At 26.9% G+C, this 17,719-nt stretch overlaps 2 protein-coding genes across 2 annotated transcripts in view; one reads left to right on the top strand and one right to left on the bottom strand.

Annotated features, from left to right (window-relative positions):
• Positions 1-17,719, bottom strand: part of LOC101237421 (voltage-dependent P/Q-type calcium channel subunit alpha-1A) — a 171,320-nt gene that overhangs the window by 39,610 nt on the left and 113,991 nt on the right. Inside the window, exons 29-32 of the mRNA XM_065799704.1 lie at positions 15,398-15,505; positions 15,177-15,260; positions 14,275-14,394; positions 2,596-2,661 (exon numbers count right to left, since the gene is read on the bottom strand). Coding sequence (XP_065655776.1) covers positions 2,596-2,661; positions 14,275-14,394; positions 15,177-15,260; positions 15,398-15,505 — 378 coding nt within the window. The remainder of the gene's footprint in view (positions 1-2,595; positions 2,662-14,274; positions 14,395-15,176; positions 15,261-15,397; positions 15,506-17,719) is intronic.
• LOC136082064 (uncharacterized) lies at positions 5,222-8,056 on the top strand. Its single transcript, XM_065800642.1, has 3 exons — positions 5,222-5,257; positions 6,861-7,369; positions 7,563-8,056. The coding sequence occupies exons 1-3, from the start codon at positions 5,222-5,224 to the stop codon at positions 7,870-7,872; spliced, it is 855 nt and encodes a 284-aa protein (XP_065656714.1). The 3' UTR covers positions 7,873-8,056.

Genomic DNA, 17,719 nt, shown 5'->3' with positions numbered 1-17,719 from the left:
TTTTTATGAATTTAAAAAAAGTATACCACTTTGTTTGCTATTTATTATAAAGTCACCATTTTTAAAGTTGCCATTTTAAATGCCGTACTTTTTAAAACTTTTTATATACCTGTTATTATTTTTGTCAGAGTGCTTCCAGAAGTCCTTCCAGTAAGGTCACTGAAGAACATTTCCCTTTGGCCTAACCAATGTCGCTTATCAGGCTAGAACTGGCATTGAACCTTTGACATTTTAGTCTTTAGAACTCTAACCACTGTGCCATGACTGCTCTGTGTGATGGGGCATACATTAATCTTTTGGACTCAAAAACCACAATAACACAATATATATATATATATATATATTGTGTTTTTGTGACAATATATATATATATATATATATATATATATATAAATATATATATATATATATATATACATATATAGGAGAAATTCGTGTACCTTTAGCCAGATTTTTTCAATGCCATAATTCAAGGCCTCAGGTTGTCTGAAAATGGTGAAACTAATAAGATCACAAATTACTCTCTATACAAATTACTTTGTATTAGTATAAGTGTATTGACTTAAACTATAAAAGTTTGTCATGTAGAAGGGTTTAAAAAATTGTGGCCCTAGGTACAATAAGCTTTTTTTATAATTGTATCTAGGGCTGCTCTCTGAAAATTAGGTTTAACTCCATAATAAATTGACAACAAAGGTAGACATATAAATTTGATTAAAAATTTGTTTAATCTTACATTGTTTTCAACAAGTTTATCTAGTGTTATTTAATTGCAACACACAAATAATAAAATTGACAATAGTTCTGCAGCTGTATTCACTTCTCTCCATTAAACTAACGTAGAATTTAAGTGTCCAATAAGAAAAAAACTTTAAATTGCCGGTTTTAAAACAGAGGGGAATAAATGGCATTCTAATCCTGCCATTTAGACTCCATATATTAACTGCTCAAATAATTTTTTCAACTAAAATTTTATTAACTAGTTTTCGTGCTGTTTTTCTTATTGCATCTAAACATTGCAATGCCAACAAACAATAATTTTGTTTAATTGGTAAATTGCAGCTGATGATTTTTTAATTAATAGTTGCTAAGTAATTCTTTAAATTTGATTAAAACACATTACAATACAAAAAATTCCAAAAGTTTGTATCTACTTAACACTTAGCTTCACTTTTTTAAATTTTATATTTATGCCTCTTCACACTAATGGATTACACATTTTCTCATAACTATTTTCTTGGATTTTTGCAAATGGATCAGAGTATTAAAACCAAGTAAACTTTTTGTGACTCATTTTAAGAAATTGCAATCATCTTTATCAAACCAAAGTGGATGTTTTATTCTCCTAGTGTTTAAACTATGTCTTACCTTTAAAATTAGTTATCTCACTGTGTACCTTGTACTGTATTCTTTCTGTTTAAGAAATTAACAACTAATTATTCAAAAATTATTTTATTTTTAAAATAAATTTCTCTTAGGCTAAAATGAGTTTTTAATAGGAAACATACAAAAATGTTATTCTTTTTTTTGATTATAGTATTTTAATATTCTCTATATGTAAATTTGATAATGATTATAAATTTGATTAACATTTTAATCTTCTCTAAAAAAAAAAAAAAAATAACAATACTTCAACTAACATCTACAACTATTTCATAAAACATCAAAAAATAGCACTTAAATAATAATTCACATAAAGTGCTACACACAAAAAATATGAATATTTTTGTAAAAAATTGTGCCCAAATTCTTCTAATTATGCTTGGTATGGTTTCAACAGAGAAAGTTTCATGTAACCTCTATATGGCTTTGTTTTAGAGCATAAAAAAATCTTTATTGCTCACCCAATCCATGTTTTGTTGCTACAGTCCTGTAGTACAGGATTGTGTTCATATCATGTGATATGTACACATTCAGTATATAATTCAGTGATATAATACAATCATACAGTATTGATTGTGTACATATCATGTGATATGTACACATTCAATATATAATTCAGTGATATAAGACAATCATACAGTATTGATTGTGTACATATCATGTGATATGTACACATTCAATATATAATTCAGTGATATAATACAATCATACAGTGTATGATTATGTTATTCAAAAACATTGATTTGAAAGGCAAAAACAAAATCGAAATGTCAAATTTGTTTCTTTTAAGCAACTCTTGATATATTTAACTAAAAATTTATCTTTTTAAGATCATCTTTTTGTAAAAGAATTATTAGAGGGAGGGGGGGGGGGGGGGGTTAGGCAAAAATCCATGCTGCTATCTTGGGTGCAGCATAGAGATTTTACCAGAGCCTTGTTATAAAATATACCCTAGCATGTGCCTATTATAAAGTAATGTTGTTAATTGTTTTATAAAATTCACATTTAAGTTTAACAAAAACAATAAAGAATAAATTATAAACATGTAGAAAAAATAAATAAATAAACAAAAACTATGTTTGAAATATAAACTTCAGTCACTAAAACTTCAGCATTAATTTTGTTTGTAATATAATATAAAGATAAACTTAATTAAAAATTAAATTTCTGAAATAAATTTTAAAAATTCTTAAAAAAGTATAAAAAAATAACCTGCATTCCAATAATTGCATATACAAAAAACAGTAAGAAAATCAGCATTGCAACATAAGGCAAAGCCTAAATATAAATAAATTGGATTAAAAAAAATAATAATATAAATATAATCAGGGATTCTGAGTCTTTTTTAGCTTTTAGATTCAAAAATGATTCTCTAACCTAAAAGTCCAAATTGTTTTCTAAAAAGTAGTATTAAGTCTTTTTACATTTTCGGAGCTCCTTGATACCAAAAACCAGGAGGAAATAATCATGTTGAAATTTTTAAATTCAGAGTCTTTTTTGGGACTCCTCATCACTGAATATACAGTTACCGAAAAAAGTTTAGAAGCACTTAAGAATTTTGCATAATTTCATTATTTTTTCAATGTATGAAACTAATATTGAACTTTGATGATAAATTATGTATATATATATGACATGCATGACGAGTCAACCTTTTTGCAACAAGATTGCCAACAACAATATGTCTGACGTGATCCTAATTCCTCAAAATATGATCCAACATACACCATCAAGACAGTCAAACATTCTCCAGGTGTCATGGTTTGGGCTTGCTTTGCATATAAGGGTGCAGGAAGTATAGAGTTCATTGAAAAGAACGAAAAAATGAACAGTGCCCAATATGTTGACATCTTGTCACAAAACGCTAAATGTTCTTTGAAAAAGCTTCACTGTTTAATATTTCAGCAAGATAATGCCACTTGTCACACCTCTAAAATATCAAAGGCTTGGTTTGTAGACAACAAAATTGAAGTTCTTCTTTGCTTGGAAATAGTCTAAATCTTAATCCGATTGAAAATTTGTGGAAATACATCAAAGATAATCTTGATAGAACCAAATGTACATCTACAGAATCCTTCAAGGATGAAATCAGATGAGTTTGGTGTCTGGAAGCTAATGAAGATCAGTGTTCAAAGTTGGTTGAAACTTTGAACACTGATCTAGAAGACTTCACCTGGTGATTAAAAACAAAGGATATATAGAATATATCCTTTTAAAAATTAAAGGATATATAGAAGACTTCATTTGGTGATTAAAAACAAAGGATATCCATGTAAATATTGATATAAATATTTACATTGCTTTGTTTAAATGTATTTATTAAAAAGTTTAAATGCTTAAAATGTATTTATTTTCATTTGAATTCAATACATTTGTGAGTGTTTGTTTATTGATTGCTTAATGTCTACGCAATTGAATGCGGTGTAAATTCCTTTAGGTTTTTTATTAAAGCATATATATATATATAATTTATCATCAAAGTTCAATATTAGCTTCATACATTGAAAAAATAATGAAATTACGCAAAATTGTTAAGTGGTTCTAAACTTTTTTCGGTACCTGTAATACAAATTTAATAAATTGAGAGCTATTATATATTTTCTGCTAAAAATTATTTGTAAAATATTAACCTAATAAATAAATTTAATTTGAGAAACTTATGATTTATTAAAGCTGAAACTTTGTTTATTCAAAAAAGTTCTTCATGAAAAATTTTTTTTATTGTAAAGATATCATTTTTTGTAGTTTTTTCATATTAAACGTCAAATGTAATATTATTTAAGCAACTTTTCATTGGAAAAAAATTGAGAAATGTAAATTTAATTGATCATATGCTTGCATAATCATCATTATTTATAAATTCAATTGATTATATGTATGCATAATTATATATCTATAATATAATTAAAAAAACAAATACAAATAATATTAAAAAAATAATAATATAAATATATATTAATAAATAAATAAATATATATATGTATATATACAGTCCCTGATCAAATTAATAGCCCACCTTATCAACTTTGTTAATTTTTGACGATTTAATGTTTTTGGTGCCATTTAAATTTGATTGCAATATTGTTACTAGTTGATTTATATTTTTTTGTTTATAACTTAACACTTTCAAACTTTTAGAAATTATATTTAGGGTGGCAACAATTTCAGGGGGTTAAGTGGCACCTGTTTAATAAATAAAATTCATTTTTGTCATCCATACTGATTTCATATGTTTTGTTTAAGTGTAGTGATATTTTTTTTAACCAATGTTATTTAATTACATAAGATTTGTATTATAATATACTTTGGAACAATTTTTAAGCAATTATTTCAATATTTTATTATGTGTTTTTCTATAAAAAACAATTTTTATTTCTTAAAATAGTTTCAATAAAAATAAATTGTTTAAAAGCTCTAAATTACAAAACGGGAAAAAAAAAAGACATTAGTTCTGAAAAAAAGCAATTATTCAATATCTTTTGACCAACAAGCATTCCTCAATAAGTTAAATATCAAGAAAATATGATATATCAAGACGCACTGTAAAACAAATCTAAGACAAATTAAAAAATGGCCTATCATTATGTGTTCAGAGGCAAGACAAATGCTTTCGAAAAAAGAAAATAACACCCAGGATGAATGCTAGTAAAAATAGTAAAAGAAAATAGGTTTGCAACATGTTCTGCAATAACCAGCAAGTTAAATAAGGTGGGAATAAATGTAGCAACAATTACTGTTTGACGAAGTTTGCATGGATTGGACATTAGAAGTAGAAGGCCAGCACAAAAGCCAAAATTAACCAAAGCACAGAGAGAAAAAACGCCTGAATTGGGCAAAGATGTATCATAGTTTCACTGTTGATGACTGGAAATTGGTAAGTCATTATAACACATTGATTGAAAAAAAATGCCTGGATTGGGCAAAGAAGTATCGTAGTTTCACTTTTGATGATATGTCAAAAGGGCTGTCAATTAAAAATTCCATGAAGATTGTATAATCCAAACAATTTAACATCTTGGTCGGTTATCAGCAGGAAAGGCTTTGGTCGACTGTTCTTTGTAGTAGAATATTAAAACAGGATCAATACAAAAAAGGTATTGAAAATTGTCTTTTACCTCAATTGAAGGAGTGGTTTCCTAATAAGCAAAAAAAATATTTATGTAAGATCGAGCCCTGCAAAATCCATTAAAAAATTATTGGATTGGCTAGGGAACTCTCCGGATTTAAACTCTGTAGAAAATGTATGGGAGTTATTAAAGAGAGAAATTTCCACCGAAAAGGTCACAAATAGGACCCAATTGATTGAAAAAGTTATTTGGCATTAGAACCATAATGTACATTTGAAAGAAATGGCTTTAAATTGTCTCTATAGTATGCCTTTATACAAATTGCCTTTGTGTGATTAAAAATAAGGGAGGATCAACAAAATATTGAGAATTTCTCTTAATAAACACATTCTTATCAAAATTTTGTGTATTTTATGTGATAAAATAATTATATTTTATATAAATAAAAAATTTGTTTTTGTATTTATGAAGAAAAAATCAAATTCTACTGCTAGAATAAGAAAAATTACAAAAATAGCAACGTGGGCTAATAATTTGATCAAGGACTGTATATATATATATATATATATATATATATATATATATATATATATATATATATATATATATATATATATATATATATATACATATATATATATATATATATATATATATATATATATACATATATATATATATACATATATATATATATATATATATATATATATATATATATATATATATATATATATATATATATATATATATATATATATATACATTAGGGTGTCCCAAAAACACACTTTTTCTAAAATTTCAATGTGCTCTCAACTGATCCCCATTCTATAGGTTTTAAATCGCTACCAAAATCTTTTTTTAATTTTTTAATGACTAGAAGTGATAGATGTAAATTCTGAGTTTTACGGTTTTGTACACTTATGTGTATTTACTAAAACACAGCGCTATCTAGTATTTCAATATGTTTTAATATGATGTAATAATTAGTACGCAAATAATTCCCATAGGATATTATTAAAGAATAGGATCATTCCCTATGAACATTGTTAGAGATTGATATTTTTCCCTCTAGACAATATTATTAGTTCGTATAATTCCCCATGGATTGGTTCACAAATAACTCCATTTAGAAATTTTTTTTGAAGGAAAAAATTTCTAAATGGAATTATTTGTGCACGAAGGAATTCTAATTTGTGCACGAAGAAATTCTCATGTAAACGGTTATAAAAGCCGTAACGGTAAACTTATACGAGAGGGAATAACGACTTCATAGATTTTTGATGCAAGTGTAACATTTAGTATAAATTTAGTTAAAAAACTGATTATTTCAAAATTCATATAACAATGGGTAGAACAGCTAAAAAAAGAAGATGATAGGACAGAATAAGATAAAACGGAAAAATACAGAAATGGTTGAGGCATATTTACCTATTGAAGTACCCACTGAGGGAGTTACCTCAGAGACAGCTTCCATCTAATGGTGATATTCTTAGATACTATCAATTTATCCTTCGCGAGTCACAAGTTAAATACAAACCCACTTCTACTAATGTTGGTTGCAAATTGAAATCGAAATCCAAGGATCTTGTTTGTGAAAATGGTGTTTGTACAGATCCTGATAGTTCTTGCTTGGTATCTAGGATTAAAAAAATTTGGGATAATGCTGGGTTTGGTAAGAAATTTGTGATTTGTGGGTACAATATAAAGACTAAAATCATTAAACTTAATTTAAAATACAAGAAATTGATTAAATTGTCTTCTCTAAACTGGAACAGCAGTCTTGATAAGCAATCAAAGTTAGAGAGAGATTTTCTCACAGAATCCTATCAGCTTTTTGACATCTCGACTAAGAATTTTAAAAAAGATATTCTTGCTGATAGATTGAGAACAGATGATGCCAAGCTGGAAGATATAAAGTAAGTTCATTAAATAACACTTTTTTTAGTAGTGAGATTTTTTTTCCAATTAAAAGTAACTTAAGTAAAAGCATATTATTTCCTTTAAAATATTTACGTTTAACTCTTTACATGGTTTGGTCATCTTCCAAGAAAACCTAGAACAACTATTAATTTATTTATAAATGGCTTAATAGATTTAAATATTTCTTAGTTTTTATGAAGACCAGAAGTTACATAGGAAAGGATATATGGAAACAAAAGTAGATGAAGACTACAGTAGAAGAGTACTGGATGCAAACAGGAGAAAGAACAAGCTAGATAAGTTGAGAGAGAAAGAATTAGAGAGACAGAAAAACTTAAAAGATATCAATGATGTTTTGTTGTCACATGACTCCATGACAGAAGAGATTCAATTCAGCAGTGAGGAAGAAAAGTCAAACGAGGGCTGTGAAATCAGCGAGGAAGATGATTTCCTGGGTAACGGTCGGAAACGCAGGTATAGTATTATTTTAATAACATAGTTGTAATTTTCACAAGCTAAAGCTGTTTTATTGAAAAGTATATAATTATAAATAGATAGAAAAATATTATAAAATGATACCTAGGTACAATTCTGGAGATACGATAAATCTAGCAGTGAATGTTGAAAAGCTCATTGAATGTACTGCTGTTCCAGCAACAAGGTTCAATGTTGGTGTACAACCTCATTTGGCAATTTTAAGTGAAGTATTTAAAGCTGGAGGTATAGAAATTAATGATATAGTGCTTTCAAGAAGCACACTTCATAGAAAAAAGTTCAAATATGTAGAACTTGAAGGAGACTCGGAGTGGATTTCAATATCTAATCATCTTAAAGGCCGACGGCTTGTTCTTCATTTTGATACCAAACTGTTGGAACAAATTACCACTGGGCTTAACATTATCCAAAAAATTGAGCGACTTGCAGTCTCAGTGAGTTCCCCGGATGACGATACCATGGAAGACCATCTTTTAGGTGTTGTTCAATGTCCCTCTTCAAAGGGAGTTGACCAAGCAGAACAAGTGCACAATCTTTTAGAATATTACGGATGTACAGAGCAGATCATTGGTATATGCTGTGATACAACTGCAAGCAATACAGGCGGAGTAAATGGAGCAGTCCAAATTCTTACAGATATTTTGAAATTACCATTTTTGTGGATAATGTGTAGGAGACACATATATGAAGTACATGTATCTCACTATATGGCTGCCCTTACTGGTGAGAAAACTAAAGGTCCAAGAAGAGCTCTTTATGTCAAGCTAAAGAACAAGTGGCCTGAAATCTGTGAGAAAGTGAATGAAGTGAAAAATTTATGTAAATTGGACTGGCAAAGAGATGATCTGAAGATTGGCTCTGTTCTTCGCACTGTTGCAGAGGAAGCTAAGACATTTTTGACTAATGCAACTACTGATATAGTGTTTTCAAGGAATGATTATGGTATAGTTTGTAAGCTTGCCTCCTTCTTCCTTGGAGTGGAAGTACAAGATTTTAAGTTCCATCAACCTGGTGCCTGCCATGAGGCAAGGTTTTTAGCAGATGAGATCTACATCCTGACTCTTTATATGACTAAAGATATCAGTAATATCTTGACAGAAAAAAAAGTGCTGCAGTTGAAGGATGCAAGTTTGTTTATTGCAATTTGCTATGTTCCATGGTTTTTAAAAAGGTTTTTAGGATTTCTGGCTCCTTACAATGATTTGAAAGCTATCCAGACAGCCTATGCATTGAGAAAAGTTAGTAAGAATATTGGAAATGCTTTGCTTCTCAGCATGGGATGCCATACGTGGTACTTAAATCCGCAACTCTGTGTTTTGTCCTTTGGGGATAAAGAAGTTCCTTCTGAAACAAAGCTAAGAATGCTGTTAGCTCTGATGAGTTTGGAGAGCCAAATGAATTTCAGCGTTGTAAACCATCAAATGTACAAATTGGAAAGACCACAGAGCTACCTTAGTTGATTTACGAGCAAAGCTACCTTCTCTTCAAACATTTTAAATATCAAGAGCAAGTATAAAAGAATGGCTTAATAATAGTCTTAATACTATAGATGTTTTTAACCATCCTCAGATGCTAGATTTTATTGCATGGATCAAAAACATATCTGTTGTAAATGATGGTGCAGAAAGAAACATTAAGCTCATTAAAGATTTTCTTTCAGCTACTAGAGTTGAAGATCACCTTTAAAATGTACTTTTTGTAGTTAAAAAGTCTAGAAAAAACTTGACTAAGACTATGACTAAAAAGGAGCTTGGGAACTGTTCAAAAAGTCGTATTTTTTGAGAAATGTTTCACTGCAATAAAATCTTAAATTTGCTAATAAATATTAGTTTTCATGTATTTTTTTTTGTATTTTCATATTTAGAAATATAATCTATCAAGTTAAATAGTAGAAAACAATTGGAAATGATTTATACGCATCTAATTGTTTTGTTTTAATTTTCTAAAATGTGTTTTCTATTAATGTTAAGCTAGCTTAACATTAAAACAGTAAAACTCAGATTTTACATCTAGCACTTCCTGTCAAAATAAAACCGTCAAATTTTTTTTAGTACTTATTTAGGTCACATAGAATGGGAATCAGTAGAGAGCTTTTTTTTTTTTTTTGGGACACCCTAATACACATACATATATTCATTTATAAAATAAATACAATAAAATAAATAAAACATAAACAACTATTAAATGTTGTAGTATTTTTTTTTCTCTCGCATTTACAAACATGACTATATTTTAAATGTAGGATTGTAATATAAAACACTGTAAATCATACAAAAAAAGTTACTAATTCTAATCTAAAGGCTTAATATTTAATTCTAATCTAGAAATTTATTTGTAGTTGCCTAACAACACATTATAAAAAATAACTATAAACTTACTTTTAATCAATAAAATATTGTTTCCTTATTTTTCTTAACTTTTATATTTTATTATGATGCTTTATGTGCTGAAAAATATCTTTATCTTTTTTTTATAAAGTGTGATATGATTGTATAACTTCAAACTATGCAGTAATTATACGGTTTTTCATTAGAAATTACGTTGCTAAAAAAAAGTTCTGTGAAAAATGGCATCATTATTCTTCGTCTTCCTTCAGCTCATTTCTCTTATTAGCTTATTAGCTCATTACCTCTTTGGTAAAACTGAATGTGCCACTATATCTTAAATGCCACTATATCTTAAATTATATACTTGTCTAAAAGTAAAAAAAGTTTTATGCTTTTATCCACTCTTGCACAACTGTTATGCTAATCTGCTGCACTAAAGTTGGTTGTGAACCTAGATCACTAAATAATCTTTAGCTGACATTATGCACATATGAAAGTTCTAGCAACTCTGTTTTTGAAAAAGTTCCACTTTCTATAAACTTAATCAATATAATTAATTCTTTATTACTTTCAAAGAAATATAAAAGTTCATTTAATTTATATAACAAAAAATATCAAAACGTAAAGTAAAAAAAATACAAGTTTTTACTGGTTTTTGCTGGATTGTTTTGTTTTGATTATTATAAATATAAAATTTAAATATTGTTAAAATGTTCCGTCAGTCTGTAATGTATTAATAATTGGTAAAAACATATGAAAATGAACAAAACTAAATGGACTATCAAAGTACTTTTTAAAATTCAATATATCCAAAACATTTTCAATGTCAGTTGTAACTTTTCAAAACAGAAATCTGTGGTTAATTTAGGTTAACTTTAACTGTGGTTAAGCGGCCATATCACAGTGTTTGTACCGCTTGCTTCAGAAGCAAGAGATTCAAGGTTCGAAGCAAGCTCTGAGCATTTTTTGCGTCATTGGTAAGGAAGGACATGTGAACTTATTTAAATGCTCTTCTGTGGTGCTCTGTGACAAGACCTTAGGGCACCTAAAACAAAAAATTCAAAAAAAAAACTGGTAATAACTTAATACCAGTAAAAAATTCAAACTATTTATCAATTTAGAAATGGGGTAAGAGATTTGTTTTTCACTGTCTAAAAAATATATAAAATATGCTATGCAGAAGGCCTTGCAAAAAATTTCTTCAAAAACCTTGTCAGTTTATGCTGCCTCCAAAGATTATGATATACCACAGTGAATGATTAGTTAGAATTTAAAGAAACAACAAAAATGGAGAAATCTTAAGGAAACTGGTTCTAAAAATGTTTTAAATAAATTTGAAGAAGGACAACTGTTTGAATGGCTTGTTATGTCATCCAATTTGGGTGATCCTAAAACAATAAATTATTTAATTAAGGCTGCTTTAGACATAGAGAAACTTTGAAAATCCTTATATACTCCACAGTTCAAAAATGTACTTCCAGCTGAATATTGGGAAAAATCATTCTTTATAAGAAATCCTAGCATAGAAAAGAATGATTTGCTTCATGTCCTTGATTGCCCAGATCTAGGAAGTTATTCTAATCTTTCTTTTATGAAGCAAAATATTTTTACCTTGTCCAATACTGATGAAATAAATTTTGAATTAAATCCAAGTATAACATTGCACCTTTCCTTGATACAATATCAAGGAAAGGTGCAAAAATAATTTGTAAAATTAATTCATCAAGAAAGAAAACATTACTGTCTGCTATTGCTTTGGAGCTAATGGTTATATCATGAAAACTCAGGTTATTTTAAAAGAAAAGCTTACACAAATAGGAGATCTTGCTCTTGAACTGTGAATGGCAATTTTTTTTTTCACTTAAACTAAATATGGATGGCAAAACCAATGGTCTTTTAAAGATTATATTCAAAGAATTAACAAAGAATTAAAAGATGTTGCACATCCTGTTTTTATATTTATAGACAATCAATCAAAATTTACATGGTGTCTTTTCCAATTTGCACTCAAATTTTTCAAATGTGTGATACATTAATCATTGGACCAGCCAAATTTGTTAAGAAATAGAATGTTAATAATTGAAAAAGAAAAAATGGTTGCAAGGAGGGGTAAATGGGTTTATAAAAATTTTAAAACTAATGAACAATAGAATTATTACAAAATCCAAAAAACTTAATGGTTTTTGTGGTGCAGATATTTTCCATAAAGTATTAAGAATCTTTAGCGGTGTATTAGTGTAGATAATCATTTTAAATCTACTTGCAATTCAGATGGACACAACATCTGAATGCTTTGTAATTTCTACTTTTTCAAATGCAGCTTCATCTAGTATAAACATTATCATTAATAAACTACTTACTTCAGCTCAAGGAATTTTTATTAGAAACAAACATTAAAAAAACAGTCATTTTTTTAACAGTCATTTTTTAAATACAGCAATAAACAATCCTTTTGACCTAAAAAAAGCAGATTTCATACCACAAAAAATAGATTGGTCAATTAAATTTGTTTTTAAGTAAAAACATTAAAGTGCATTGAAAATAGGATAGTAATGGACATACTATTTTCTTTTTCTGCATGTTTTGCCGCATATTTTATTTGAAGAGAGTATATGAGTAAAAAGTTATTAGTGAACAAAGTTTCAAAGAGCAGAATACAGCAAAAAACGAATCTTTTACCCAGTATAACTAACAATTGGTTTTGTCATTTTTTAAGAAGAAAAAAAAAAAGTTTTTGGACAAATTGAACAAAAAAAAACGTTAACCAGCTTCCAAGCCATAAAATCAATAATGACGCTTACTGCTAGTTAGTAGTTAAAAAAGCTAAATACAATAACACACAAACATGTGTGTGTATATATGTACATAAATCACTTTTATTTTTTTTTAATTCATAAAAAATTTCCTGCACCAAAACACCTGACAAAATGGCGGCTGCCATATATTACCAAAAATATTTCACTCAAAAAGTATATCAAGTTGGGTCTCAAAAGAAGAATTTTTTCAAATTTATTTAAATAAAATATTTTTAAACAAAAATTGAAAAAAGAAGTTTTTAAACAAAATCTTTTTAAGTCACACTTGATAAAGATTGTTATATATAAAATCTCAAAATTTATAAAATTTTTACTATTATCTATTAACCTTATTAAACAAATCTATTAAAAAAAGACATTAAGCAAAAAGTTTGTTTGTTTTTAATAAAGATTGTTATTTTGACAACAAGTAGTAGTCAAAAATAATGAAAATTATGAAAAGAATTTGCGCATGATGGCTTTGTCAAAAGCAGTAAAACATATAATAAAAAAGTAGTAAAACATATAATAATAAAATATATAATAAATATATATAATAAAAAATACTTGGATTAAGTATGTTTTTTTTTTAGATTTTTTTTCAGTTTTCATTTACACTTGAGCAAAATCTTTTTTTACTTATATCACTGAGTCCCAACCTGATATACTTTATAAGAAAAATATTTTTAATAAAATGTGACTCTTACCATATTATCAGCTGACTTGTTACCATATTGTTTGAACTTTTTTTAGAACTAGCTCAAATAACAAGTTTTAAATAGTTAGGTTACAAAAGCTCTTCATTTGTGACCACAGGAGATTTTGCAAATATGTTTTCAGTCATAACCCTAATACATATTTATATTAATTAATATAATTGTATAGTATTCTGTTAGAAATAATACAGTTCTTATTGGTTTAAGAGTGTTATTTTTTAAAAATAAGTTAAGTTATATTAAAATAGTTAAAAAATATTTATTGACAAAGTATTGAGCAACTATTAAATTACAAGAATGTTAGTTCTATACTTGTTCCTATGAAATATAAGTCTATCTATTATATGTTTAGTTTTAGAGTAGAAAGAGTATCAATTTATAGTAGAAAGACACTCATGAAAATTTAGGTGTGTGACAAAACCTACAATCCAAATTACGTAATAATTAAGAAACAAATTTAAAATAAATTTTTTAAAGCATATCAAGACAAAGTTTAAGAAAGTTTCATTATTATATAATTACTAAAAAGTTTTTCTCAAATACTAAAAATAATTAAAAAAGTAATTACTCTAAATGACTTTAAAAATGTCCACAGCAAAATTCTTAATGAATGACTTCTGCGAAGTAATTTGATCAATCTCAAAGCACGAAACAATCGCAATATGCTTGGATCAAAGGGTGCCTGAGGCTATGATTAAAATTTTATGTAATGTAAAAACTAGCTATAATATAAAAAGTATAATACAATATATCAGGATTTTAATAAAAAATATAAAAACTAAAATAAAAAAAAATTTGTAATAAACAAATAATGGCAAGTAAACAAAAAAATAAAATCTTAAATATTGAACTTATTGTTATGATTAATTATTGTCATTTATTCATTATACATCAATTATTCATTGTTTGTCATTAAGAACAAAAATAAGAAATGAAAATAATCAAAATCATCCAAGAATTGAAAAAAAAAAAAAAAGTAAAAATAATGGCAAAAAAAAATAAATGCAGAAATGTTCAGTGTCAACCAAGAAATACATAAGTTGAAAATAATGAAAACTGTAACAGTTAATGAAAATCATTTTATTTTTGTAAATAAGAAAAACATTCAGTGATATATAGGTTACAAAGAAATTGCATTTAAAAAAATATTGATAAAACAAGATAAACAACAGTAAATCTATAATTTGTAAAGCATTTTTTATTTTAATGAAGATGTTTAAAAGTAAAGAATTGAAGTCACTAATAAAAAGACACAATACTCTAAAAATGACTCAATACCCTAAAATTAAAAAAACAAAACAAAAATAAAACAGTCACAAAGCAAGTGAAGAAAGAGTTACAAAAAAATATTTATTGCAACATTTATAATTTATAATTTGAAAAACATTTGAAGTTAACGTTTTTGTAAATAGTTTAGAAAAACTGGAAAGCAAAAATTCTTTAAAAAAAACTTAAAAAAAAACAACTTACAAAGTATGTTTTAAAAACAAAATCTAAAATCCCACCAAGGACTATTAACATATCAAATACATTCCAAAAATCTTTGAAATAATTCTAAAAAAAGCTGGAAGTTGAATAAAATTGTATGCATAATACATATGATAATAATTGAATTGATGATAATTTATAATAAAGCATTGAACTAAAACTATAAAATAAAATAAAAAACTTCAAAAATTAAAATATTTTACCCAACCCAGTGCAAAAAACTTGACAGCAAATTCAAAGACAAACATAAAAGAAAACACTATACTGACGGTATTCATGATATTATTGAATCTCAATGGTTCATTGTTGTACTAAAAAAATTAAAAAAGTCTAGAAATTCAAAATACTTTCAATGTTAATATTATAAATATTTTAAAATAACATTTTTAGGAATAATGGGAAATGTACTTTATATTCTATTTCAATACTGTATACAAAATCATAGTTTTAATTATAATCCACACACCACACAACATCACATAAAATATATCACTTGTCACATACAGTGCAGGATTTACCTATAGGCCAACTAGGTTGTGGCCTAGGGCCCCACAATTTTGGGGTCTCCAATATGGATTGAAAAATTTTATTCTTAATTTAAACTCATTAAACTAGAACAGTTAGCATCTGAAAATATTATTCAAGATCCATAATTCAGCATCCAGAAGTTTCTAAAACATTTGTTGAACAATGTGACTTGAACATCAACAGAAATAATGAAATTGGTTTATGAGAAACTCTCTCCAAAGACAATTTTTCATTTTGAATTTTACAAGAACCAAAATATGTTTAGCAAATAAACATTGATTTTTAAGAATCAAAACAGATGTATAAAAATTATCTTGGAAATTGTTTTTCACAGCATATAAATCAAACAGTGAAAGTTACAACCATGAGTGGTTGATATACTTGCCAGCAAAAGGAAACATTTTCTGTTTCATATGAAAACATCTGAAGATTTCTAATTTTTGTCTTGCTACAACTGGATTAAAAGGCTGGACAAATGCAGTTATTTTATTGAAAAGCTATGAAAACTCATCTGAACACAGAGAAGCCTTGATGGCTTTTTTAATCCAAAGAAGTCACAAAACATTAAACATAAATTTTAAAGAAGAAATTAAAAAAGAACAACAACATTAAAGAATGATTTTAAATGGTATGATTTGTTATTTAGTTGGAAAAAAAATAGCAAAAACTTTGGTTCTAACAAATTATTTGGAGAAAGGAGCAACGAAAACTTTTATGAATTTCTTGAATTGATTGCATGAAAAATCATACAAACTAATAGAACGATTCTTGCAATTCATAAAATCTTAAAGTCACAATGGTGAAAACATAGTCAAAGTTACTATGAATTTTTTGAATAAAATTTGAGTAAACCACTCAGATTGTAGTATTTATCATACAAAACACATTTAATATGTCCGGAAAATATAATTGTATGCAAATAGAAATTTTAGAAAAAAACAGACTTGAAAAATCTTTGCCTTGTGCTGGATACTCTTTAAACTTGATTTTCAGGAGTTTGTCTAGAACCCATAAACTGTTCTGGTATTGTTCACTAAATTTACAATTATTTCTCATCGTCAATAAAAATGGAAAGTTCTAAAAAAATATTCATCATATTTGGTCAAACCACTTTCGAAAACTAGATAGCGTGCAAGATCTGATTTAGTAAATGTTATATAGTTGTGATGGAAAAATATTTTGAGATTACTTTTGATAATACTAAAGAAAATAATTTTAAAAATTAGCTTTACTCTTTTGAACTTTGGCACAAAATATTTTGCCAAAAATGAAAGAGCTTTAATTTGCTATTCAAACAGAGTTTTGAAACACAATTCTAGAAAGAATAAACTTAGTTTCAAAAGCTTTGCAAGATTTAAAAACAACATTAGACATAAGTTATTCTCTTGCAAATTATATTTAGACTCTGAAAAGCTACAACTGAAGGTAAAATGCATCCATAAATTCTATAAATCTATAATCTATAAATTCAAATCTATAAATTAATAAAAAGTAAAAGAACCAGCTGAAACACATTTATTTACATTTAAGCTAATCAAAGAAAAAAACATGTAACTTACCTACATAAACATAACCAAATATTCAGACAATTTTAAGAAACTTTTTATGTTTTGTTCTGGTGAAAGAAGTCTTTCAAAACTGACCAAAAGTTTTTTATGGTCAACCATGAACCAAAATTTTTTGAATAATTAGGCAGTTTTTTATGGTCAACTATGAACCAAAATTTTTTGAATAATTAGGCAGTCTAGACATAGTGGTTACAATTCTGGCTTCAGAATTAGAGATCTGTGGTTCAGAGCTGTCTCTGGTCATTTATCCATCATTGGCAAGGAAAGAAATGTGAACTTTCTGGTTAAAGGCTATTTTGCAGTGCTCTGTGATAAGACAGTTACAACTTTTTGGAGCACATAAATAACTGATAAAAAAATAATAATAATAATAACTTGGCAATATTATCTAGTAACGCAGATTTACCTAAACCTATTGACATAGTAGTA

The sequence above is a fragment of the Hydra vulgaris genome, chromosome 06 (assembly GCF_038396675.1).
Source record: "Hydra vulgaris chromosome 06, alternate assembly HydraT2T_AEP".
Lineage (NCBI taxonomy): Eukaryota > Metazoa > Cnidaria > Hydrozoa > Anthoathecata > Hydridae > Hydra > Hydra vulgaris.
This window is presented reverse-complemented; position numbering and strand designations above follow the sequence as displayed.